We start from the raw sequence: 25,627 nt of genomic DNA, 5'->3' as shown, positions 1-25,627 counted from the left end.
CAAATGAAAACTTACATATGAAACATTCTTACAAAATAACATTCAATATCTGTTCTCAAGTCTTCTAATGCACACAAGGCAACTTCTCAAAAACTCACAATTGCATTTATCTATGGGAAATACTCATCTGAAATGCACCATATTAGTTTTTTCAAGACATTACAAATATTAGTCTCACAACTTAAATTGGGTTATTTTGTATCCTGAAAAAGAAAGTTACATACAAAAAAAAAAGTCACTCCTCTACAGTCTAGACTTGACCTTTTAGGTCACTGTTCCAGTTTAATAGCTGCCATTAAAATACCACTAAATGTTAATGTAAGAGTGTTTATTCTACATAGCAAACAGGAGCTTAAATAAATTTTCCACATTTCAAATCTGTGTACAATGAAGAACCCTGGGTCTGTCACTTGTAAGACGTTCTACTCTGACTCTGTACAGAAACATTATTCAGCCAACCTAAATTAAAGGGAGTGTATTTTGGAAGTCTAGGCAGATAATTTCTAATGAGAGGTCTGTTCACTGTCTAAATTCTTTGTAGTGCTTAGGAACCAGGCTTTTCTGAGATCTACTAGCAAACACTGCTTACAGACACATTACGAGAAAAAAAAAAACAAAAAAAAAAAACTAAAAGTTCCTCTAGTCAAACACCTTTGATGCTTCTCTTTAGTCCTGACTGAAGAGTGTCTCAGGATTATTGAGGTTTCTTTAAAACTTGTTGCCTTGCACTCACTGCAGGTCTGCCTGTAAACAGGTAAATGCCTTAAAACAATAAAAGGTGCTCACCCAAGCCTACCTTTGACCTGTGTACAGAGAAACTGACCCTAAGATTCCATTTCGACTAAAAGGTTAGTTTATTTGTTCACTCGCCTGAAGTAAACACTGCAGTGAAAATAGCTTAGAGGTAAAACAGAACAAGTCTGGAAAATCTAACAAAACAACTTTCACTGCAAACTCATTCATTATTTTACCAATCCATTCAATCATTTTTTCCTCAGTGGGTAGAAAGGAGCTTACGCCATTCGACATCAGCAGACAAATATCACACATAGAAACACTTGTGGTCCTTTAGATTCCTCAGGTAGGAAAAACTCTTCCCACACTTGTCACACATAAACTGCTTCTCCCCGGTGTGTATTTGCTGGTGGGCTTTCAGGCTGTTGCCCTGATTGAAGCTGCGTCCACATGTGTCACAGCTGAACGGCTTCTCTCCAGTGTGGATACGCTGGTGTCTGTTCAGATTACCTGTGTTGCTGAAACACTTCCCACATGTGTCACAGCTGAACGGTTTCTCTCCTGTGTGGACCACCTTCGGAGAAGGAGGATGAAAGAAAAGCTGTAAACTGACATCTTAAGACTTTCACCTTATTGGTTCTTTCAGCAACACAACTAGTATCACAACAGGAAGTATGCTCTGCTGTATGTCTAACCACACACAAAGGCAGGTGTCAGGGTGACCTGATTGCAGCCTGAGCACACAGCACAGCAGCAGGGTGAGAACATTAATCAACAGTGAGGCATAATGTGTATGCTGGGGCTGAGATGGTTATAATTGACTAGTTTAATTAACCATCTAACTCTCTTAACTTCTCAAAGCAGCCTGTGATGTTCTACCACCCTCTGCCTATTTCATATTGTCTAATACTGTTTCATATTTGTTGTTCTGTCATCTGGGTTTCTGCATTTCAATTTACTTTTACTGTACTTCGCCCACTTCCTAGATACTCCACACTTTTGCCTTTACATTCTCTCCCTTTGTTTATGCATTCCTGTTACTGTTGTTTTGATGCACTATGTATTTCATGCTGTATGCTTCCTTTTCTCTCTGTAAGGTGACCTTGAGACTTTGAAAGGCTCCATGAAATAAAATGTATTATTATTATTATTATAGTAACTCGGCCGATAATACAATCTAGGTCTTAAAAAATTCTTTGACTGTCTAATGCTTTGTTTTGAGTCCTATGGCATGGATGGAGATATCTTCTCTCTTCACTAGACCATGTTATTGGACCTGCCCATTATGGAAACAATAGTCAGGGTAAACCTACCTGGTGTGATTTCAGGCTGCTGTGCTGTGTAAACATGCGACCGCAGATGTCGCAGGAGAAGGGTCTCTCCCCACTGTGTGTCTTGAGGTGAATTTTCAGGTAACTGGACGATTTGAAACTCTTCCCACAGAGCCCGCAGCTGTGAGGCCTGTCTACTGTGTGGTGCTGCTGGTGCGAGCGCAGGTCAGTGATAGAGTTCAGCCGCTGGCCGCACAGCGCACACATACATGGAATAGTTGCCGCATGTGTCTGAAGGTGTTTGCGTAGCGAGTCAACACAGGCTACTGTAGTGCCACATGCAACGCAGGCCAGCGAGTTCTCACCTGAGTGAGAGGTTTTCTGGTGCATCTTCAAAGCACTCTTCTGGATGAAACACTTGCCGCAGGTCTCACAGCTGAAGGGACGCTCACCAGTGTGTATCCGCTGATGGCCTTTCAGAGTGTCGGCCTGGTTGAAGCTTTTTCCACAAGTCTCACACCTGAAAGGTTTTTCCCCCGTGTGTATGCGCAGGTGGCGCTGCAGGTTACCCTGTATTGTGAAGCTTTTGTTGCAGTATTGGCAGTTGTAGGCCCGCTCTCCAGTGTGGACCATCTGATGCATTTTCAGGCCGTGGGCTCGGTAGAAGCTCTTCCCGCACTGCTCACAATGAAATGGCCGGACTTCAGCGTGGAGACGCTGGTGGTTCCTCAGGAGCTGCTTCAAGGTAAAACCCTTCCCACAAATATCACAGGTGTGTGGTCTCTCGCCTGTACGTACAGTTAGAACAATGAGTAATGTGAGGGAAAGAATATGGAATACTCCAGGCATTAAAGCTATAATGTTTTTTAAAGATGTATTAATAAACACTGGGTCACAACCACTGTCAAACATAGAGCTGAGTCCTCACCAGTATGGAGAAGCAAGTGTGCATTGAGGCTTCGCTGGAATGAAAAGCCTCTGCCACACTGAGGGCAGTGGAAAGGCTTCTCTGCGTTTGCCCCATGGATGGCCTGGTGGGCTTTGAGCTGCAGCAGCTTGGTGAAAGTTTTCCTGCAGTGTTTGCAGCTCAGAGGCTGTTGGATCTGACCCAGACTCTCCTTCTTCATTTGACGTTGATAGGACTTGGTCTTTACAACACGTTTAGGTCTGGAGGTGTATCCTGGGTCAACGTCATCTGGATCTTCTGGCTCCACCTAAAAGGAAAAATGTACAATTTAATCTGATACTATACTATTTTCTATTAAGCTTAACATCAACTGGCCTTCACATACACATTTACACATGGACAATTTAAGCACTACTCTCAATTAAGCAAATACAGAACATTATATATATGTTAAACTCTGTACATAATAAAGAGGCAAAAAACAAGAAAGAGAGCAATAAAAATGATTTAAACATTAGGAACTGACAGAATTATTGAGAAATTCATCAAATCAACCTGATAGTCAGGATCATCATCATCATCCTCCCCTTGTTCATCTCTGTTCTGACCAGAATCTGATGATGTCTGGTCAGCAAACGCCTCCAGTCCTTCCTCCTTTATTGTGACCGGTTGCACGTTGTCCTGAGAGAGACACAATAAGAACAGATTTAAGAGTCTGGGTTGTCCTGGACCCCAACTAAAAATAAAGATATGGATTTTTGGTCTCATAGGGGGGGGGCGGAGCCGATCCCAGCATGCAGTGGGTGAGAGGCAGGGTCCCCCCTGGACAGATTAGCAGTCTATCACAGGGCTGACATCCAGAGACAGGCACACACTCACATTCACACCTACGGGCAATTTAGAGTCACCAACCAACCTAGCCTGCATGTGTTTGGACTGTAGAAGGAGAAAACCCACAGGGACAAAAAGTAGACCCCACATAGAACAAGGTCTGTGACCAGAACCTTTCCGCTGTGAGGCAACAGTGCTCACCACATGCCTCCCCAGTACGAAAATAATAAATTAAAACTATGACACTATAGTGTTTTAGTGTTGTAAACCTATTGCTGGAGCAATACATCTAATTTGCCCTGATATATAATTAGTATCAGTGTGAGGAAGAAGAACAGAAAGCAGGAACAAGAGACAAATATAGAGACTCAAATAAGAAGTTGAACTTTACCTCATAGGTTCTGCCTTTCCACAGGTGAATTATAGGTGATCTCTTCACTCCAGCGTCCCCACTAATCACTGTAAAAATTCAAGAAGTTATCTGTACCTCTCTGGCAATTTCTGCTTTATCAGACCATGTGTAGCAGAAACCGAGTGAAAGTGAATAGAAGGATAACAATATGATTTGTTATTGTTAGTACATATTTTGTCAAATGTATACGTACAAAAAGTTGTTTTTTGTAGTTTTTGCAGTTTAATAGAGTTTAATAGAAAGTTTAATAGAGTTTCATAGAGTTTTTGCAGATTAAACAAGTTAGCTGTAACCGATTAATCAGTGAGTTTTAGATGAGTTAAAAGGTGGATTTTATTATTATTATTAGCCTCCTGCTTCAGAAACTATGCCAAGTTAAGCTAACTGACTTCTGACTGACTCTGACATTTTTTTAACTCATTTTCCATTTTCGTCTGTTTAGAGAAGTCCTCGGTTACTGTTTTTGTAACATGAGATCAGCAATGCAACTTCTTACTCAACATTTAAGTAAGAAAAAACAACACAGTGACAAGACAAACTCATCACCTCTGCGACTCTTCCTCCCTGAGCGCTGGCTGATCTCGACAGTCTCTCCTCCTGCTCTGTTGCTTGGAGCCGTCCTGCTGTTTTTCTGTCTGCTGCCTCCCTCTGTGGGCTCCTCCGCTTCCTTCTGGCCTCCACTGCCCTCCAACACCAGCTTCAGCTCCATCTCAGCCACTTCTAGTCTCCTCCTCAAGTCCTCAATCTCTGTCACACCCTCTGACACCTGCACAACAAAAACAAAAAATCAAGTCTTTGTAGTCATCTTGTGTGCCACTAAGGTTGGGTAATATGGTGATAAATATATATACAGTGAGACAATATACATTTGCCAACTATTGCATATTTTACAGTAGATATATTTATATTTCAAGTGTTTGTAAGAAAGCAGAAGTGCATGACTTTGTTGACTGATCAGTCACAATCTGAAATTATAATATTATGAAAATAGTTGTAGTAGTTGTAGAGATGTTTCACATGTTTATATTGGAAGAAATAAGTTATGTCAATGCTGTTGAAATCCCCTTCAGAATACAATGTCTGACAGTACATATAGATAACTGCTGCATCATTTCTCTTCCCCTCTGTCAAACAAAGACCAAATAGCACTTTGTTTATAACCTCACAATATTAACCAAGGCAGTGAAGAGAGGGAGAGAGACCGCTGTTTCAAAGGTAGCTCTAAATGGCAGAAAAACCATCGTGCTTCCACATGAGGAAACTGAGCAGATGTCACAACCCTCTGAACGTCAACAGACTGTGTGTGTAGAAATATCTACATATAATTTCTCTCTCAGAGACAGTGATGATATGTTGTCTCTTTCTTGCAAATAACACAAATCTACTCTTAAGGTAAAAAGCAGTCAGAGATTTCCCTGACAAGCCCTCGGAAAGCACGGTGTAGTATAAACTCATAAAAAGGTTCCCGATATAATAAAGCCCATTTCCTGACGATGATAAGATAAAGCTGTAAACAGAAGAAGGTGAATGTTTCTGTAGACAAAGACACCATCCAAGCAGCTGAGTGACGTACTTCTAGTTGCAGCAGAGACGAACATTCATGGAAGAGCTGGCAGATCTTCTCCACAGCTTCTTGAGCCAGAGATGTCATGAGGCCGCTGAGCTGGATTACCTGCAGAAAACAAAGAAGCTCACCGTTAGAGGCAGATAAACATGGATGAACATGTAAAGGGTAAAAAATAAAACAAAGAAATTAACAGACTAACCACTGTTAATTGGTTTTAAACATTTTTCCATTTTTTAAAACTTAATCAACTTACTTTCTTGTATCAGTGCATGTAAAAAGGGCAAAGCTTATTAAGCCTGTACTGCAGTTCAGTCATGCCTCTGGAAAGATATAGTGCAGTAAAAGTACACAGCTGCACAAAGTCCAACTATTCAAGAAAAGTATAAGTACCTCATGTTTGTACTTAACATGCGTAAAAGTATTTCGAGCAGGTCCACCTCAACATTGAGCAAAACTCGATAATCAGCTATAATTTTAAGGCGTTAGACCAGAGGTCTCATTGTAAAATACTAATAAATGATAGATTATTATCCTGTAGACATAGAGCAGATAGATAGGCCTCAGCCTGCTGTCCAATTCAAAATGGCGTCTGAAGATAGACTCTTCTCGACAGCTGCTCCACCTGGACCAACCACACCTGGACGTTTAAATGTGGTTTCACCTGGACACGCGCTCCGTCAGGCGGTGGGAGTTAGTTTAGTTTTAGCAGCAGCAGCTTCCTAGCTCTTCTATTTCTATGATCAGCTGCTTGTCTAGACAGGAGGGGGCACTAACACAGAGAGGGCTCTGGAAAACAACAACAACCAGTAAACAATAAACTGTAAACACAGCAAACTGTTGCACGCACCTTCTCCGAGGGCTCGTGCGTGTTTTCAGCCGCAGGTGACGCCGCTTGTGGTGTTGAACCGAAAACTTTGGTCATTTCTGTCACAGCCGCGTTGACCAACATCTCCAAAATGGCCCCGACCTGCGCCTTCAAATCGGACATGCTGGTGAATTATAACTATCGATAATTATTGATTAGCTCCAGGCTTTATAATCAAACAAACAGCTGTCGGTGCTGAAACATTGTCGTTACGATGAAAAGACACTCGTGCCCTCACCACACGGAAGCTCTTCTTTTTTCCTAGTTCCCGCCTTTCAAAATAAAAGTATGCATTTTTTTCTCTTACAGTTCTTAATATTTTATTTTTAAGTTAAAAAATCATTTAAACATCTTGAACAAACCTCATCCTCACCACATACATCCAACAACACAAAAAAACAACAAATATAATAAAAGGGGGCAGTGCTTAAAGACAAAATTAAATTGTAATAGTATAATAGTCTATCCTGTAAAGAGGTTTTCTAACCAACCAGAAATGATGAAGTCTCTATGACAGTGTCAATGATGTAACTATGTAATTTAAATAAGGCTGCCAAAATTTTCAAAAAGGTGTTATATAAGTGGAATACAGGTGAATAGAGGTGAATCAGATTTCCATGTCATTACTATACATTATCTTGCCACACATTAAGCAATTTCTATGAATTTAGTTTGAGAATTGAATAGAGTTCTGTTAAGATTTCTGAAATTTCCAAATTTCCTAATACTTATAGCTCTGGGTCCAATGGAAATTCTGTAATTTTGGTCAAAGTTTCACAAAGGTCATACCAAAAAGGTCTTGACCTTTATACAAAGCTAGGTAAAAGGAAGGAAAGAGCCGACCTCTATACCACATCTGAAACATATTTCTGACAATTCAGGATTGGATTTATGTCATTTCTGTGGAGTAAAATATAATTGACGAAGAAAGTTATAGTGAACTAGTCTATAATGTCCATTTATAGCGGCAGATAAGCTACTTCACACAAATTTGACCAGAGCTGTTCATCAATTGTAGTATCTCCCATCTCTCCCTGGGTTTGTGCATATTTGGCTTAGGACCCTCATTCAACAGTAAAGAACACGTTTTTGTATTTTAGTATGCAGGCTCTATGTAGTCCTCATCACACTGAATGCTGGTGACTAGCATCCCAAAGAGCACAACCATATTTAAGTCTTCATTAAAGAGTGGCATCACAAAAGGCTTAAATTGGTCATATTTAATGACAAACTTGAAAGATGTGGTAAAGTAACTAGAGGTAACCAGGGCAGCAGCACAACTGTTTCATTAACATTGTAAGTAAAGAATTATTGTTGGTTTGAAAGCATAGATTTACAGACTCCTAGCTCCTGTACCAAAAAATAACATGGCAGGTTATCAGGCATAAATGGACACAAATGTGAGAATTGCATTTAAGGTAAAGTGCATTTTAGCAAAACCTTGAAGGAACTGTGTCATTTAAGAAAAGGAATATCAAGCAACCAAAATAAAAGACAAGCAGGGGAAAGAAAGAAAACAGAGGGAAAAAGGTTATAGACAAACACAGAACGTTGTCAATACAACTTGCTTAGTGTTTCTCAGTGGTTTAATATTCCAAGCAGAACATGCATTTTTACTACACAATGTACTAATTCATTCTCAGTGTAGTACCCATAGTAAGATTACTTAAACAAACTTAAAAATGATATTCAGTTGTTACGACCCTTCATTGCACTACAGATGAGTGTGTTCACTTTACTAATAGTGTTTCGACCATGGCTTGTCATCTTCATGTAAATGTACAGGCACCGGGAAAGTAGCCCATACTAATACAACAGCAATAAAACTATACTAAGTTTTTAAATGTTATTTTTTATGGCCTGACTGTAATGGCTAACATGGTTGTTTACTGTCCCCCAGGTGGTGACAGCGATGAATGAATAGAAATCATCACCTTGATAGTTCCTAAACTTCTCATTATTCACAGGAATAACACAGTTAAATGACACAGTTCCTTCAAGGTTACTTTTAGTATTAATATTCATATAATATTGGTATCACTCATGGCATTTACTGTCTAGTCAATAGTGTCTGCACTAAAAATATAAGGTTGGTTAATAAACATTACATTGTTCTGCACTATTTTTGCTGTCAAAATAAAGGCATGGTATGTCATCACCTGCACAGCTGTTCAAGAAAATGTCATTTCATCCATCCATCCATCATCTATACCCACTTATTCCTTAACCAGGGTCACAGGGATCTGCTGGAGCCTATCCCAGCTCTCTTTGGGTGAAAGGCAGGGGTCCACCCTGGACAGGTCACCAGTCCATCACAGGGCCACATAGAGACAAACACCCTCACACACTCACACTCAGACTTCATTTCAATTCAAAGAATTTGTTTTACTGTGCTTATCACACAATATAATCAATTACTGAAACAATACAGAGTCTTAAAATTTGAAGCAACTTTTATTTAAATGCAGAAATTGTGGGTTGTCTGTATCTTTTCACACAGTTGACAGTCACAGCTGAGCCTCTAGAAACAGGCTGAAGTTATCTGAAATATAAATTCTCATTCAGGCAGCATTAATCCCATCTGACAATAATGTTATTCAGGATCCTTCTGTTACAGCGTGGTGGTTCAGGTTTCTAGTGTGCAACATCAGTTCTCCTTGCAGTTTTAGCTTGTATTTTTAATATCCAATTAATTTCATTTCTTGATGTTTTGTCCAGAGAGGAAATAACAATTTAAGATCTACCACAGGAAAGTCTCTGCCTGAGGCATGGTGGCTGAATCAATGTGCAGTTTCAGGAGGTAGTGACTGTGTTCCCCTGGTATTTCTCAGTACAATTATGTCTCTTGAGCAGTCTTGAGTCTGAAAATCCAAGTCCACAGCTGCTGCAGGAGTACGGCCTCTCTCCTGTGTGGACCTGCATGTGAAACTTGACGTGTCCAAGCTGCCTGAACCTTATTCCACAAACTTCACACTCGTAGGGCTTCTCCCCTGTGTGGATGCGTAGGTGTCTAAGGTAGTTGGTGTAGATCCTGAAGGCTTTGCCACACTCTTCGCACTTATGTGGTTTCTCTCCAGAGTGCTGGAGCTTGTGGGACTTGAGGGCCTGAAGGATGATGAACCTCTTCCCACATACGTCACAACAGAATGGCCGCTCTCCAGAGTGGCCTCGCTGATGGTAGTCGTATGTAGCTTTGTAGAAAAATGACTTTCCACATGTGTCACAGTGGTATTGCATCTGACCACTGTGAATTATCTCGTGTCTTTTCAGTGAACTCGCAGAGTCGAAGCCCTTGCGACAGGACTTACAGCTGAATGGCGTCACGTCTACAGTCGTTCTGTCTCGTCGATAGATAACTCTGCGATTTCCTCGCTCCCGAGTTCGTCTTCTGATGACCTGACCACGTCTTTCATCATGAGTGACTTTCTGGTGTTTCTGCAGCTGGCAGTTGTATAGAAAAGTCTTTCCACACAGGTCACACATGAATGACTTTGAAGCACCATGAAGGAGCATGTGGGCTTTCAGCTTGTTGTCCTGAATGAAACTCTTCCCACAGACTTTACATTTGAAAGGTTTTTCACCTGTGTGAATACGAATGTGTCTCTTCAGGTTGTGCTGAAGGGTGAAGCCTGCTCCACACGTCTCACACGTAAAGGTTTTCCCTCTGTGGACCGACTGGTGTGTCCTCAGTGATCTCCTCTTTATAAAAGCTTTGCCACACACTGTGCATTTATACGGATGTTCACCTGTATGAACACTTCTATGGCACTGCAGTGTGAAGGCGTACCTGAAACTCTCCCCACACTCCGAGCATTTGTGAGGCTTTTCAGCAGTGTGCACAACCTGATGAGCCTGCAGGTTGTGTTTGGTTTTGAAGCCTTTCCCACAGGTGGAACAGAGGAAGGGCCTCGTGTCGGTATGTACGAGCTGATGAGTCTTCAGGTGCATTTTTGTTTTGAAGGTCTTATCACAGAGCTGGCACTTGAAAGTAGCGTACTTCTTCTCCTCATGTCGCAGCAGGTGGTACTCAAACGTCGTTGTATTCCTGAACTTTCTTGGACACTGGTTGCAGGTGTAAGGCCTCTGCTCTTTGTGAGAGTTCATGTGTTTCATCAGATGAAACTGTCTGGTGAAAGTCTTGTCACAGACTTTGCATGCAAACACCTTCCCTTTGTTCCTGGGTTCTGCATCCTGTGAGCTTTGGCTGCCGGTGTTTTTGGATTCTGCTGCGATTTCTGTGGTGCAATCCTCTGCAGCTGTGGGAAAAACAAAAGCTACCACACATGATCTAGAGCAACAGCACTATACAGCAACAAATGGGAAATTGTGATAGTAAAAGAAAACATTATTACATATAAAACTTAACTTGGATCAAATGAAAGCACACTCAAGTAATCACACTCACTGACCAGTTGGGGAACTTCGCAATGTCTACATATCAACTACTCCTAACAATCTCACCTTGTCTAGCTGCTGTTGAGGACCTGGCTTCCTCTAATCCTTCTCCACCATCTGAGCAAGTAAAGAATACAGGCACATTAATCAACTGCAAACAGCAAAAGTTAGGCAGCCAGTGTCATTTATGCTGCCTGGGACAAAATTTTCTCCAAAACTGGACACAATGGCAGAATTGGTATTTTGCCACCAAGTCATAATATCACAACTACAAATAAAACTGCAGTTTTATAGAAGACCTTACAATTTGGTCAGATTTCACTTTTAATGGAAACGTACCATATGCATCATGTCCAGCAGCAGGCGATGATTCTGTGACTCCCTCTGTTGATTTTTCCAGATTTCTTTTTAACTTACCAAACGGCTTCAAGGTGAAAATCAGCCCACTCTGCTCAAACAGGACGGGGCAGCCATTCAAGACGTTTTCTCTCCACATTCTGGCGTTTTCAAAGTTTTCAGTCGCAGTCTTCAGCTCGCTCTCCAGCTGCCCCACTTTGGCTTTCAGGGTCTGGTTTTCACTGTGCAGCAGTGACGACAGCTGGGAGAAAATGGCGCTGATCTTTCTTGTTGCCTCTCGTGCCAACATTTCCACAGTGCAGTCCAAATCTGGCTGTGAAGATTAAAAAAGGTCACCACCATTTACTATAAAACATCTATTAGATAAGACTATCTTTGATATGAAGATGCATTTGTGGTGGATGCATGTATCTGTTAGTACCAGCTGTTCATGGACATCTGTCAGCATTCAGTTAAAATGTTCCTACAAATTAATTAACATTTCATACCAACTACTGGGAGAATTGTGGACAATACAACACTATCATACTATACAGTAACTATTAACAAATATAACAATACCTCTTGAATTACTATGTTATTTATCAATCTATGACAATGTTTACAAATGCAGTGGCACTAACATGATCAGGGGGGTGGTCATCACTGCTGTGAACACAGTAATTAGCCTGTTTACACTCTATTAATAAGTCAAACTGAATTAGGTCAAATATAAAAAGGAGAATTTTATTAGTGTAACTGATACAGTGACACACAGAGAAGAAGAATAGAGACTTGCAGTTTGAATTTAATATCTTACGTTATTATGACTACTGCTGTAACTATCAATTATTTTCATTATGGAATAATCTGATAATTGTGTGTGATGGATGTGATTATGTAAGTAAAAAGTTTAAAAGTAGTGACAGATGTTTGAGTGAGAGTCAGATGTAACTTATTGTTTTGACCAAGCAGCAGGGGAAAACAAACTCAGCTGTATCAAACCCTACGGCGATTGAAGAATATTGATAAAAATTTAAATATTAATCTACATATAAATATATTTCAAATGCCATAAAACCAGGATTGAGATTTAACTAAAGTGACTATAAGTAACGTCAGTCACATCACTGAGTGGCGGTAAGTTAACGCCGTTGACAGGAAACAGAAACGTAACTTTAAAACTCCAGATAAATATGAGTTTGAGACAATATTTATAAACAAACATGTATATTCTCATGCACCCAGAGCTCCATTTTCCTGATGAGTGTGAAAATGTTAGCTAGCTAGATGTTAAATGTGAGGACACTCCGCCATCTTTGTTACGCTGTTACTTCAGTGGATTTTACTCCGTCGGTCCAATCTCTCCCAGCTACAGCATTTCTGTCGGTAAACTCACCTTATTCTTCTCCTTTACGGGACCTTGTTCTGCTGAATGTCCAATAACAACAGCGGCCTTTATGACCGTCTCCATGATGGACCTCGTTTCTGAATAGAACACAGACTTTTCTGTCATTTTTTCCTCCAAACGAAGAGAAGACGCTCACAACGGCAACTAAACGGCACCATCTGTCCGGAAATGGACGCGTTTACGTACAAGCCTTTTTCAAAATAAAATGCTTCCAAGCTGCTTCGATCGCAAATTTCAATTCCAATTACAAACAAATAAAATGTACATACATAAACACACTATAAAACTATTTTATAATCTTAGTATTTACTGTGTAAATAATATCTTAATCGCACTCTATTGGATTAAATACATAAATAATTATTTCAAAATAAGACAATCAAAAATGACCTTAATTTTCTTTTTTAATATTAACAGGAAAAGAGAAACAGTTTCAGCTGTTGAAAAAAACAAAACAAAACACTAACTCTTAACACAGAAGTAGCTAGCTTTTTTTTTTCATCATCAAAACATTTATAGAGGCGTCATACCCTAGTACCTCTTTCTGGGGTTTCACAAGTTCTATAAAAGCAAACAGCCCAACATGTTTTTAGCCGCTGAGGTTATTGAACTTAAAAGAAATACCTAAAAATGCCACAAAAATTCTGCCAACCTTTACTCTGGAAGAGTCCTGTAACTACTTTTATTATCTAATATTACATTAACTACACCCTAAGTATTTCCTTAACTCTAACATATCAAGAGTAATAAGTGAGAGTTAGCAAAGCCCTTAAGTGTTAAAAGTCCCTAGTTTACCAACAGCCAAAACAAAACAAAAGTTTGCAATATCAAACTTCCCTTTGCCATTACGAAGCTATCACAAGCAAATGTTTCGCATTTTATCTGATAACTGCAGCAACTGGACGTATTTCCAACCATGGAAAATATTCATTTCCTGTTAATGAACTCTCTAAAATGTTTTAACTGAATGAACTGGACCAACAAAAGGTTATGAACAGGAAACTAAAGGTCATTTTTTCTGTCTCACTTGTGAACACAAAAGCACTGGGCCACACTCAGGTCATTTTGTTTCCCTTAATACAACCCGCCTCTCCAATTCAAGACTTTTTTAGATTAACAAGATTTCCAATTCCCCATGTAGACCTACTGAACATGCCGGTGGATAACACAGTGCAGCATCACATCATATGACCTACGACCCATCGCAGCTGTGCTTCTTGAGCTGCCTTGAATCAGAGAAGCCGCGACCACACTGCTGGCAGGAGTACAGCTTATGTCCGGTGTGGACCTGCAGATGGGACTTCAGCTGATTTGACTGGTGAAACTTCTTGTGACAGTACAAACATTCAAACGGCTTCTCGCCCGTGTGGATACGCAAGTGTCTGTAGAAGTTTCCGTCTGTCCTGAAGGCCTTGCCACACTGATCGCATTTGTATGGCTTTTCACCAGTGTGAATCCGCTCATGCTGCTTCAGACTACCAGCATGGAAAAATCTTTTCCCGCACACGTCACAAACGAAAGGCTTCTCCCCTGAGTGGCTTCTCTGATGATAGCCGAAAGAGTATTTGTTATGGAAAGACTTCCCACATAAGCCACAATTGTACTCCTTGTGCTCACTGTGGCCTCTTTCATGGAGTTTGAGTGAACATGCAGCGCTAAACCCTTTCAGACACACTTTGCAGCTGTAAGGTTTAACCAGTGACTTGTTTCGCTGTCTACCCTGGAAAAGTCTTTGTGTGCCGTCTGTTTCCTCGTTCCTGTCCGCGTGCACGTACTTCTGATGTATCAGCAGCCTGCAGTTGAAGAGGAAGGTCTTTCCGCACAGATCACACATAAAAGGCTTTCTGGCACCATGGATGAGCATGTGGGACTTGAGCTTGTTGTTGTCTGAGAAGCTCTTCCCACACTCCTGACAAGTGAACGGCTTTTCGCCTGTGTGAATGCGAAGGTGCCTCTTCAGATTGTTGTTCAGGCTGAACCTCGCTCCACAGATATGACAGGTGAAAGGTTTCTCTCCTGTGTGGACTACACTGTGTCGTTTCAGAGCAGTGCCAGTCCTGTACGACCTGTCGCACACGGTGCATTTGAACGGAGTAATGCCTGTGTGTTTCCTCTTGTGCACCGTCAGCGAATGGGCATATTTGAAAGTCTCATCACACATCGAGCATTTGTACTTTTTGGTGTTTGTGTGAACGATCTGATGAAAGCGAAGCGTGTCTTTACTCTTGAAAACCTTCCCACATGTTTCGCAGTTGAACGGTCTCTCCTCCGAGTGTACGGCCATGTGACATTTCAGCTGGACTGACGTCTTGCAAGTCTTGTCACAAAGTTGACACTTCAACTTTTGCTTCCATTTCTCGTGGCGTAGCAGGTGGTTTTCCAGCGACTGCTGGATTCTAAATGTTTTCCCACACTGGTCGCAGGTGAATGGCTTCGGTGGTTTCAGCTGCTGGTGACGCTTCAGGTGATTCTGAAGCGACTGCTCTTTTCTGTATGATCTTTTGCACTGAGGACAGGGGAAGGGCAGGGGGGCTTTGCTTGACTCGTGACGTAAAAGATGGTTTTCCAGAGACTTTTTTAACAGGAAACTTCTGCCACATTGTTCACAGGGAAAAGGTTTCTTGTGGACCCTCATGTGTTTGTTCAGTTCACCTTTCCAATGAAAACCGACGTTGCAGTGCTCGCAGAAGAACTGTTTCACTGCCCGGGATCCTTTTCTTCTTAATCTGTCACCTTCCACACTGTTGCCAGTTGAAACTGGAAATGGAGTTAAAATGGATAAAATTAGCCCATTATTATCTGAAGATATTGTTGTAATATTTACTTTTTTCAGGAAGGATGTATCCAAGGCCTGCTACACCTGTTTACAAGCTCAAATTTAACATCACATCATGTTAGAAGCAACAGTCTAAAATCTAATCTTACCTTTTTCAGCTTTAGAAGTTGCTCTCCTGGTTCTCCGTGATCTCCCTGAAGGAGGCTCATCCACAGATTTCTGTGAATGCACAAAGAAAAAAATCTGAGTTTCATGTAAAAAGGTTGAAACTGAAAAGATTAATTTACACTCTAAACAGCTGAGAATTATTTTTGGCTCAGACTGTTGCGTTAAGTCAACAACACTATTAGCATAACCCTGCTGCCCCTAAAGTACAGGCTGTAGCTCTACCAGGGTGGGAAATAAACATCACTACGCTGCTGGACATCTGTATACAATCACATTTGACAAGACTAAACTAGAATTATCTGAAAGGCTCTACAATGAAAAGAACCTGAACAGTGTAAGTTTGACGTGTTGCTAATAGACATCCACAGAGCTGAACCAAACATGCATGGAAACATCCCACCTTTTCCTGTGCAGAGTCAGCCTCACTGCTGGGGTCTGGACTGGGGACGTCCTGAGGTGTAGACCCTGGTGAAGCTGCAGGTTTGAGGATGAGCTGTGTTGTTCCGGTAGCTTCAGAGACGGCCGGCAATGGCGTTGGGGGCTGGGTGACGACTTGGCTGGCACCGACTAACAGCACCGTGGGAGCGGAACTGACTCTGCCGACAAACACCATCGGGGTTACTGCAGGTTTAGGGACAGTCAGAGTTTGAGCTGTGGAGCTGGGATCATGGTCGGTGCTCTCTGCTGAAAGCGGCGGAGGGCTGGAGTCAGATTCCTTCACAGAAACCAGAGGGGCAGCAGGTTTCTGGGCAGACTGACTGGTGCAGGTCACTGGGGCTTCTGTGAAGTTGAGACATAAAGCACAGGTTCTTGAAAAGAAGAATTAATGCAAGTGTAAAAAAGAAAGTTGTACACAACAAAGACCACAGTTAGTGTCAAAACAAACAAAAAAAACAACCAGAGATTTACATGTTCCAGCTTCTCAAATGTGAGGATTTGCTCTATTTGCATGTTTTCTATCATTTTACATTTGAAATTCTATTTATATAAAGTGATTCACATTAAAACAAAAATAAAATACAGAACCAAAATAAAAGGACAAGAACATCAAAACAAAAGTAACGCAGTAAAATGCTAGAGTGATGCTAAACGAAGGCCAGTTTAAAAAGACAGGTCTGAGTTCACAGATCGTAGACTGGGGGACAGTGAGTCCCATAGTCCGGGGCCCACAATGCAAAGGCTCTGTCACCTTTAGTTTTAAGCCTGGATTAACAAGCCCTGATCAGAAGACCCAGGAGTCCGACTGGTGACACAGGGCCACAACAGTTCACTAATGTAGGTGGGCCCTTCATCATGTAGAGGCCTAAGAGTGAAAACCAGAACCTTAAACTGAGTTTAACAGGAAGCCAGCTTAATGAAATCAGTAGAGGGGGAACATGGGAGCTCAGAGGATCTGGTCAGGAGCTTTGCAGCTGCATTTGGGACCAGCTGCAGACATGTCAAGACGTTTTACTGACACAAGTGAATACTGAAGTACAATAGTCCAGGTGAGATGAAATAAAAGCACGAATAACAATCTCCATCTCAGACTGAGATACCACAGGACCGAGTTTACTAACGTTTAACTGATAAAACAGGAAAGAACCAGAGCCTTAACAGGCATACATGTCCATCGACAGTCGCCTGTCAGCGGTCACATCACCACAGATCTTTAGGGGTTCACTGGGAGTAAAACACAGACATCACCTGGTCTTAGCTAACTGTCATTGGTATTTTCACTCTTTTCACACAGCAGATTCTCACAAATAACCACCTAGAACTTCTTTTTAATCAAAATTACTTCGACAAGTGTATTTGTCACTGGAAATGCCCTCAGGCTGCCGGTACATGACGTTTCTAAGCTCAGTGTGACCGACAGGTGAGTTCCACGTGCGACCGCCCCTCACCCAGCACCGGGACGTCAGTCGGGCCTCCGGGTGTCTTGGTGCTGATGCTCCTCAGCTCCTTCTCCAGCTGCTCCATGTCTCGGCCCAGCTGACCCACTCTGGCCTCCAGGTCCTGTTCCAACTGCCCGGCTTTCCTCTGCAGCACGTCCTCCAGCTGCTCCACTCTGGCCCGCAGAGCCTCGTTCTCCTCGACCAGCTCCGACGAGACCTCCGTGAACACTTTGTGGATCTGAACCACCAGAGTCTTCTCTATCTCCTGGATTTCGCCGAACCTGGTCTCTTCCCACTCCGTATTCAGCGCCTCTTTGGCCCAGACGTCCCTGAACACGGACACGGCCGCCTGGATCGCGACTTCCACGATCGAGGCCACTTCGCTGCCGAACCTCGCCTCCATTTTTCTGCGGCGACAATAAAAGCTCAGCCCGCTGGTTCCGAAAGCTCGCAGCGCATTTTAACATCAACTGTGACTGAAACTAAAGTCCGCCAAACTATAAACACAGCAGCTCTCTTCCTTCCGTCTTAATCCACATATGGCGACCTGTGCGCCTCTGAAAAGGTTCCGGCCGTGCCGCGCTTCCGCTTCCTGTGTCTAAGTTTTCACAATAAAAGCTCTGACGCTGATTGTGAAACATTTTTGTTGCAGGTGTGTCTGCTAGGATACTTTGTACTGTACTGCAATTATAACACGTTAAGGCAGAACTTTTTTTTGTTTGTTTTTTACTAAAATAGGTATTTTGATAAGATAAGATAAACCTTTTTAAAAAACTAGTTTAATTTTAATTAATTTTTAAATTTCTATTGCTTTCCTTCTTTTTAACTTCCTATTCCTAGTGAATCGGAGTCAAATTCCAATAAAGCTGACTCTGATTCTTTCTTCATCCCCAAAAGGGAATATATCAGGTAGTCTTGTAGTTAATCAGTCAGTCAGTAGTGAGAGTAGTCAGGTGTCATCTGCCATTGACTAAGGTGTTGTAGAGCCTGATGGCAGTGGAGACGAAGGATCTCCTGTATGGTTCAGTCCTGCAGCTGCTCTTCTGCTCCCTCAGGATGTAGTGAAGGGGATGGTCAGTGTATTCCATTATGGTCGCTACCTTTGTCTGTGAGCTTCTCTCCACCAGAGCCTCCAGTGAGTCCAGCTTCATTTCAGAGACTGAAACAGCTTTTCCCACCAGTTTGTCCAGCTGCCTTGCATCCTTCTGTTTTATGCTGCCTCCCCAGTAAACTGCAACATAAACAGCACACTTGTTACCATAGTTTGGTAAAACATGTGCAGCATCTTCCTGCAGATGTCTAAGGACCTAAGCTGCCTTAGGAGGAAAAGTTGCCTCTGTCCTTTATTATATAGAAAGTCCTTGTTCAGTTACCAGTCCAACTTATTGTCCAAGTGCACGCCTAGATATTTGTAAGCTGGGACCACTTCAATGTCCACACCACAGGTGTTGGTGTCTTCCTGTCCATTCCTGATACAACAATCTAAATTGATCATAGTATGTTGAATTAAATGCTGGATTACCAGGATTACCAACAAGAAGAACCTGATGTCTGAAGTTCTGGCAGTTTGATTAGTGACAATGTATGAAATTATGTGTAGCCTTTTACATCATATCAACTAATGTGGCTGATAATTATTAGGTAACTGACTGGGTCTCTTTTGAAGGGATCCTTTGTGAAACTAGCTCAAAGACCATTGCTGTTTGTGAAATCACTTCCTGTTTACTACACAGTGCACTGCATTTCAAATTGAAATGACTGACTAAGGAATGAAAAAGAGTGTACAAACACATGGTGTACAATAATATTTGCTAACAATCCTACAGAGCAACACTGTGTTTTACTGAGTTAGTGATGATGCAAAATGACTGTGTTTGATTAACTCTCTGACATATGAAATTACTGCACACGATCTAGGTAACTACTGAGGGTAAAGAGATATGCATCCAGTCTAACTATGGTAACATTATAGATGAAAGTTATAGCCCATATATTCAAATGTTGTATTTCTTACTTTTATAAGAAGAATATTAACAGCTTAGAAGAATTCATTATAAAAAGTAGACATCTTTTTTGTCTTTGTTGTTTATGTTATAAACCCACCCAAGAACATAAAGATGATGAAACATTTCCAATGAACATCAGCAAGGAATATTTTTCTTCTTAAATATGCAGAAATACAGAATGATACTATCTATTATATTACTACTACTAGCAGGCTAATTCCTGCTTCTGAAGAGTGCAGACGCTTTTCTGCTTGCTCCTGCTTCTGCCAGCTTTACTTTGCTTTTATTCCTTTTTATTTAATTTATTTTTACCCACTGATTTTCTAATACACTTTTTACCTCTTTTTTTAACTGTATTTGGAATTTTAGTGAGGATTTTATTTTTCTTTTTAACACTTAATTTGACCTATTAAGGGACTACAGCCATGGATTGTTTTCAACATAAATATTTCAACATGTCTGGAAAAGAAAACACATTGTGCCAAAACTGCAGGATATATCTTCAGGAAATCAATGTGTTACAAATGAAGATTCTTGCACTGGAATCTGAAAGAGGACTTCACGGCACGCTTCTGTTCAGACCCAGTGGTAAGAAGCCGAAACCTACTATCAATAATAAGTGCTATGTTGACCAAAACGCTACCTTGAACCTGGACGATACAGTGTCTTTCCCAAAACTTTTAAGAGTGGGGATTGTTCAAAATGAAGCCACCTGGCATGAACTTGGTGCCAAGCCAAAGCGTCACAGAATTAGAAAGAAGAATGGTGGCACCCCAGGACCACATGTAGCATCAACAAACATACAGCTCAGTAACAGGTTTCAACCACTGTCTGAACTAAATCTTATTGAGCAAGAAATGTCTGCTGTGACTGAAAACCAAAAAAGCAATAACTTTAAAAACAGGAGCCATGGAACCAGTCAGAGAAACAGATACAAAGAACCTGTGACAAATGTGAAGGACAGAGATATCCTTCTGCTTGGAGACGGTGCTATTAGTGACATAAACAACAGCAGAATTATTACATGCAGCTACCCAAGTGCCATGGTCACTGATATATCAGCTCTCCTCCCCCAGGTCATCTCAAAACACCATGGAGTCAAACAGCTGATCCTGCATGTGGGTGCCGTGGACACCAGAAAGGGAGAATCAGAGGTTTTAAAAGAGGACTTCTCTAAATTATTAGAGAAACTTAACAAACTGAAAATCCAGTCATTTGTCAGTGGGCCTCTCCCAAACATCGACAGGAGGATTAATAAATTCAGTCGGCTGCTTGCATTGAACACATGGCTGTCCAAGGCCTGTGAGATAACAGGAGTGCACTTCATTGATAACTTCAACCTGTTTTGGCAACGCGACGACCTGTTCAAGGGAAAGGGCCCATATCTGAGCAGGTGTGGAGTGAGATGGATAATGGATAACCTCCTCCACTCTCTGAGACACCACGCTGGGTCTGGATGGCCGTCTGAACAGCTAAAGGCTCCTCTGAGAGAAGAGAGGAGTGAAGTAAACACTCACACCATCAGCCAAGGATCCCCCCTCAACAGCACTTTCAATGGTGCCCCCTCCACTGCCCTGGGCCCCCCCAGCTGCATCTGCATCCTCTGCAGACTCATCATTGACCATCCCATCCACGGCTTCACCAATGGGATTTCCAAATCATTTGGAAACCTTGGTGAAATCAGGAATTAAAATGGTGCCTCTTACCCCTAACCTGGCAAGATCACGGGTATTATCATCAACGCCAGTGAATTCATCCCCCAGCAAACACCACCCCCTTTGCCACCCAGGAGCATGACCTATGTCCCTCAATCAATTAAAACTCCACTTTCCTCAGAGCACCCTGTCAGACCCCCCCCACCTGCTCCCGGACCAAAGATCCTGACTAGCATCAATGCTGCTATCAGCAACTAGGACACCCAGGCACCCAGGGCCTCTGCTGTTCTAGGACTTATAGCCATAATAAACCACTTATCGACCTGAGGCCCAGGGAGAGAACACTCTCCCCCAGTGCTATAGCTCCAGTCAAAACACGCAGAGTGGCTAAAAGAGTGACAGTTAGACTGTCCAATCAGAGAAATCTAATTCAAATCCCTTGCAGACAGATAGTTTCAGGTCCTACTCAAACTAATTTGAAACTTGCAGTGCTCAATGTCAGATCTCTATGTAACAAATCATTTTTAATCAATAATTTTATCTCCTCTTACAATCTTGACTTTATGTTTTTAACAGAAACATGGTTAGATAGCAGGACAGCAAATGTAGTTCTTATTGAATCCACCCCACCTAATTTTATATTTCTATCAGAAACACGAGAAAACAAAAAGGGTGGTGGCGTCTGTGCCTTTTTTAGGGATAATAACGTTACCCACAGGTTGTCATTTGGGGAGTTCTTATCATTTGAGTATGTATCTTTTAAAATGGAGCAAAAATTATCTCCCTCTGTACTTTTTATTATCCTCTACAAACCTCCCCAATGCTGTCAAAATTTTATTGATGAATTTACTGAGATGCTTTCAGTTGTCCTCACAGAGTTTGACTGTTTGGTTATTACAGGTGATTTTAATGTTCACATGGATAAGGCCTGTGACAGATATGCTAAAGAACTTTCTGCCGTCCTTGAAACGTATGGCCTTAGCCAGCACGTTAGGGAGCCGACCCATACCAGAGGTCACACTCTGGACCTTGTCATTACTAAGGGTGTTAACGTTTCTAATATCACTGTGATTGATGTTGCTTTGTCTGATCATTTTTGTGTCTTTTTTGATTTGTCCATAATTCCCAAAGATGCAACTGGACCTACACTTGTTCAGAAAAGACACATAAATGATAACACCAGGAAACTGTTTATGGAGATGATTAGGTTTGAAAATACCACTTTCTCTCATGTTGAAGATTTGTTGAATTCATATACTTCAAGTGTTCTAAATGTCATAGATGTGATTGCTCCTGTTAAGGATAAATTAATCAGGAACAGGCAAAAGCCACCGTGGAGAAATGATGACTCGGTCAGGGCACAGAAAAGGGAGTGCCGGAAGGCCGAACGAAGATGGCGTAAATCAAAGCTCCAGGTTCATTATGACATTTATAAGCAGATGCTGTGTGTGTTCAATGAAACTCTACGTAGAAAGAGAGAAATGTATTTTTCTGAAATCATCAACAACAGTAGTAACAACTCACGTGTTCTGTTTGCAACAGTGAGTAGGTTGACAAACCCTCCATCTCCATTACCATTGGAACTAATTTCAACATCTAAATGTAATGAATTTGCATTATTTTTTAATGACAAGATTCAGGGTATTAAACAAACAATAAATTGCACAAGCCAGATACTCTGCAGCCATCCAGGAAACACTTGGTAGAACTGAAACACTTTACACCAGTAAATGACATAACAGTTGAAGAGATCATCTCAAGTCTGAGCTCATCCACCTATTGCCTTGATGTTTTACCCACTAAGTTTCTGAAATCAGTACTAAGCAGTTTGTTACCACAACTCACTCAATTAGTTAATAACTCATTACAGTCTGGAACATTTCCAAGGGCCTTGAAAATTGCTGTCATCAAGCCTCTCCTGAAGAAGAGCAGTCTTGATGCCATGGTACTGAACAACTACCGGCCCATATCAAATCTGCCGTTTTTAGGCAAAATCATTGAAAAAGTTGGTTACCAACAACTTACTGACTTTCTCATGCTAAACAACTGCTTTGATGTTTTTCAGTCAGGATTTAGGCCCCATCACAGCACTGAAACTGCCCTCATCAAGGTGACAAATGACATTCGTCTGAACACTGATGCTGGCAGAGTCTCTGTCTTAGTACTGCTGGATCTAAGTGCTGCTTTTGACACAGTGGACCATGTGATCCTGTTACAAAGGCTAGAGGACTGGATAGGCATCTCTGGTACTGCCCTTAAATGGTTTAAATCCTATCTTGAAGACAGGAAGTATTTCGTTGAAGTTGGTCACTGTGTCTCAGATCAAATGGTGTTGACATGTGGGGTCCCCCAAGGGTCCATCTTGGGACCCCTTTTGTTCAATCTTTACATGTTTCCTTTAGGCCAGTTAATACGCAGCAATAATGTGTCCTACCATAACTATGCAGATGACACTCAGATTTACATTTCACTCACAGCTGGTGAATATGGACCAGTCGACTCACTGTGCAGCTGTATTGAACAGATCACTCTGTGGATGCAAAACAACTCTCTCCAAATAAACAGTGACAAGACTGAAATAATCATCTTTGGGCCTCAGAAACAAAGAGAAAGTGTCAGCAGTCACCTTGAGTCTCTTCCTCTAAAATTTAAAAATCAAGTTAGAAATCTAGGGGTAATCATGGACTCAGACTTGAATTTTAACAGCCACATTAAATCGATAACATCGTCAGCTTTTTACCATCTCAAAAACATTGCCAGAATCAAAGGGATCATGTCTAAACCAGACTTGGAAAGACTCATCCATGCATTTATCTCTAGCAGGTTAGATTACTGTAATGGCCTGTTCACAGGGCTCTCAAAACGAGCTGTAAGGCAGCTACAGTACATTCAGAACGCTGCTGCTCGGGTCCGGACTAGAACCAGGAAGTACAATCACATTACTCCTGTTCTCAGATCTCTGCACTGGCTTCCTGTCTCTCAGAGAATAGACTTCAAAACAGCACTGCTTGTGTATAAGTCTCTTCATGGCTCAGCACCACATTACATCTCTGTCATGCTGATGCCATATGAACCATCTTGAACTCTGAGAACATCAGGGACAGGCCTTCTGCTCGTGCCCAGAGTCAGGACTAAACAGGGAGAAGCAGCGTTTCAATTATATGCAGCTAAAACCTGGAATAGTCTTCCTGATGATGTTAGACAAGCCTCATCTAACATAACTTTTAATTATTATTTCTTGCTTATGTATTTTTAACTTGTCTTTTATTTCTGCGAAGCACTTTGAATTACTATGTGTATGAATTGTGCTATATAAATGAACCTGCCTTGCCTATTATAAAATTTGATGGGCCATTCAAAAAAATCTTAAAATGTTTGATCCCCTTTGCATTCAGTTTGCTACCTGTATTGAAATAAAATTGAAGAGAACAGAGAAAACACCATCTGTGAGACCCCAGACCTCTTTTATCAGTGTCACAAAAAACACACACACAAACATTATGTTTCAATATCACAATTTGTATTGATCAGTTCAAAGAAATGACTGTACAGAGTCAAAGATTCGCACTTGGTTCTAATAATTTTTTACATTATTGGTTCATTCATTCACCTTTTTCCATGTTGGTAGTTTGTGTCGCCCCGGTATGATACAGTGATTGTACAGTGGAGGGATGGGACTTCAAGACATGCACAGCAGAACTGTAATAGACACTATGTCATTCATGCAACCTCTTTGTCCTGACGTGCGTGTGCGTGTGGAGATGTGGATTGTGTTCAAGCCACCGTTCGGTACAAATTAACAAGCTCGCTTCAACACAGACTCAAAAAAGGTTCAACTTAACAGATACAAGGGGCAGTTTTCTCAGCATCAACATGAACTTTGTTTTTACAGAAAATATTTCTGGGGCAAATACATTTGTACAGGGAGGCAGACAGGCTGAGGGCGGACAGACAGTGGTGCTCTGGAGTAAAAATAGTCAGTATTGTCAGCATTGGATTGTCTGTGGCTCTTTTTTTAACTCTGCGAAAAGTGAGTTTAAGTCAAAGTTAATATGAAAAGGATCCAAAATAAGTAAAGGTTTTGCTAAAGAAATGATATGCCATTACGTGGCCCACATATTTGCATTTGCTTAAATGACCTCAAAACAAAGATGATGATACCAACTGCAAAAAATAATCAAATAATTGTATTAACCCTCATCCAGCCATGTTTGCAGAAACAAACAAAGCCTATTGGAAAGTGAAAGTGTCACCTCATTAAGTGTAAAAGTGTGTACAAATGTGAGAATCAGGAATGGCTGTAAACAAAACTCATGACTGCACATTAAATTAAATGTGACTGGATATAAATCATAAATCATGTTTTGTTTTAAAGCAGAAATGAACAGTTTTATGTCTGTAATTGTTACGTTTTT

At 41.3% G+C, this 25,627-nt stretch overlaps 2 protein-coding genes across 2 annotated transcripts; both read right to left on the bottom strand.

Moving 5' to 3' along the window:
* Window positions 1–778: 778 nt before the first annotated feature.
* Window positions 779–12,879, bottom strand: LOC113134921 (zinc finger protein 729). Its single transcript, XM_026314519.1, has 12 exons — window positions 12,719–12,879; window positions 11,323–11,653; window positions 11,050–11,100; window positions 9,385–10,844; window positions 6,571–6,720; window positions 5,730–5,828; window positions 4,703–4,922; window positions 4,136–4,203; window positions 3,469–3,594; window positions 2,935–3,220; window positions 2,049–2,794; window positions 779–1,309 (listed from the first exon to the last, which is right to left on the bottom strand). Exons 1-12 carry the CDS (start codon window positions 12,833–12,835, stop codon window positions 1,043–1,045), a joined length of 3,921 nt encoding a protein of 1,306 aa, XP_026170304.1. The 5' UTR covers window positions 12,836–12,879; the 3' UTR covers window positions 779–1,042.
* A 237-nt stretch (window positions 12,880–13,116) lies between these two features.
* On the bottom strand, window positions 13,117–18,098 carry LOC113138465 (oocyte zinc finger protein XlCOF6). The gene is made up of 4 exons (XM_026320925.1): window positions 17,561–18,098; window positions 16,075–16,454; window positions 15,656–15,725; window positions 13,117–15,487 (listed from the first exon to the last, which is right to left on the bottom strand). Exons 1-4 carry the CDS (start codon window positions 17,952–17,954, stop codon window positions 13,923–13,925), a joined length of 2,409 nt encoding a protein of 802 aa, XP_026176710.1. The 5' UTR covers window positions 17,955–18,098; the 3' UTR covers window positions 13,117–13,922.
* Window positions 18,099–25,627: the final 7,529 nt, after the last annotated feature.

Source organism: Mastacembelus armatus, chromosome 13 (assembly GCF_900324485.2).
Source record: "Mastacembelus armatus chromosome 13, fMasArm1.2, whole genome shotgun sequence".
In the NCBI taxonomy this organism is placed as follows: domain Eukaryota; kingdom Metazoa; phylum Chordata; class Actinopteri; order Synbranchiformes; family Mastacembelidae; genus Mastacembelus; species Mastacembelus armatus.
This window is presented reverse-complemented; position numbering and strand designations above follow the sequence as displayed.

Coding starts and splice junctions, on each gene's coding strand:
- LOC113134921 (XM_026314519.1), bottom strand. CDS start 12,835: ATGACAGAAAAGTCTGTGTTCTATTCAGAAACGAGGTCCATCATGGAG. Junction 11,101..11,322: donor TGCTGGACATGATGCATATG/GTACGTTTCCAT, acceptor TTACTTGCTCAG/ATGGTGGAGAAGGATTAGAG. Junction 3,595..4,135: donor GGAAAGGCAGAACCTATGAG/GTAAAGTTCAAC, acceptor TGTCTCTCTCAG/GACAACGTGCAACCGGTCAC.
- LOC113138465 (XM_026320925.1), bottom strand. CDS start 17,954: ATGGAGGCGAGGTTCGGCAGCGAAGTGGCCTCGATCGTGGAAGTCGCG. Junction 15,726..16,074: donor CTGACTCTGCACAGGAAAAG/GTGGGATGTTTC, acceptor GTGCATTCACAG/AAATCTGTGGATGAGCCTCC. Junction 15,488..15,655: donor AACTTCTAAAGCTGAAAAAG/GTAAGATTAGAT, acceptor CTCCATTTCCAG/TTTCAACTGGCAACAGTGTG.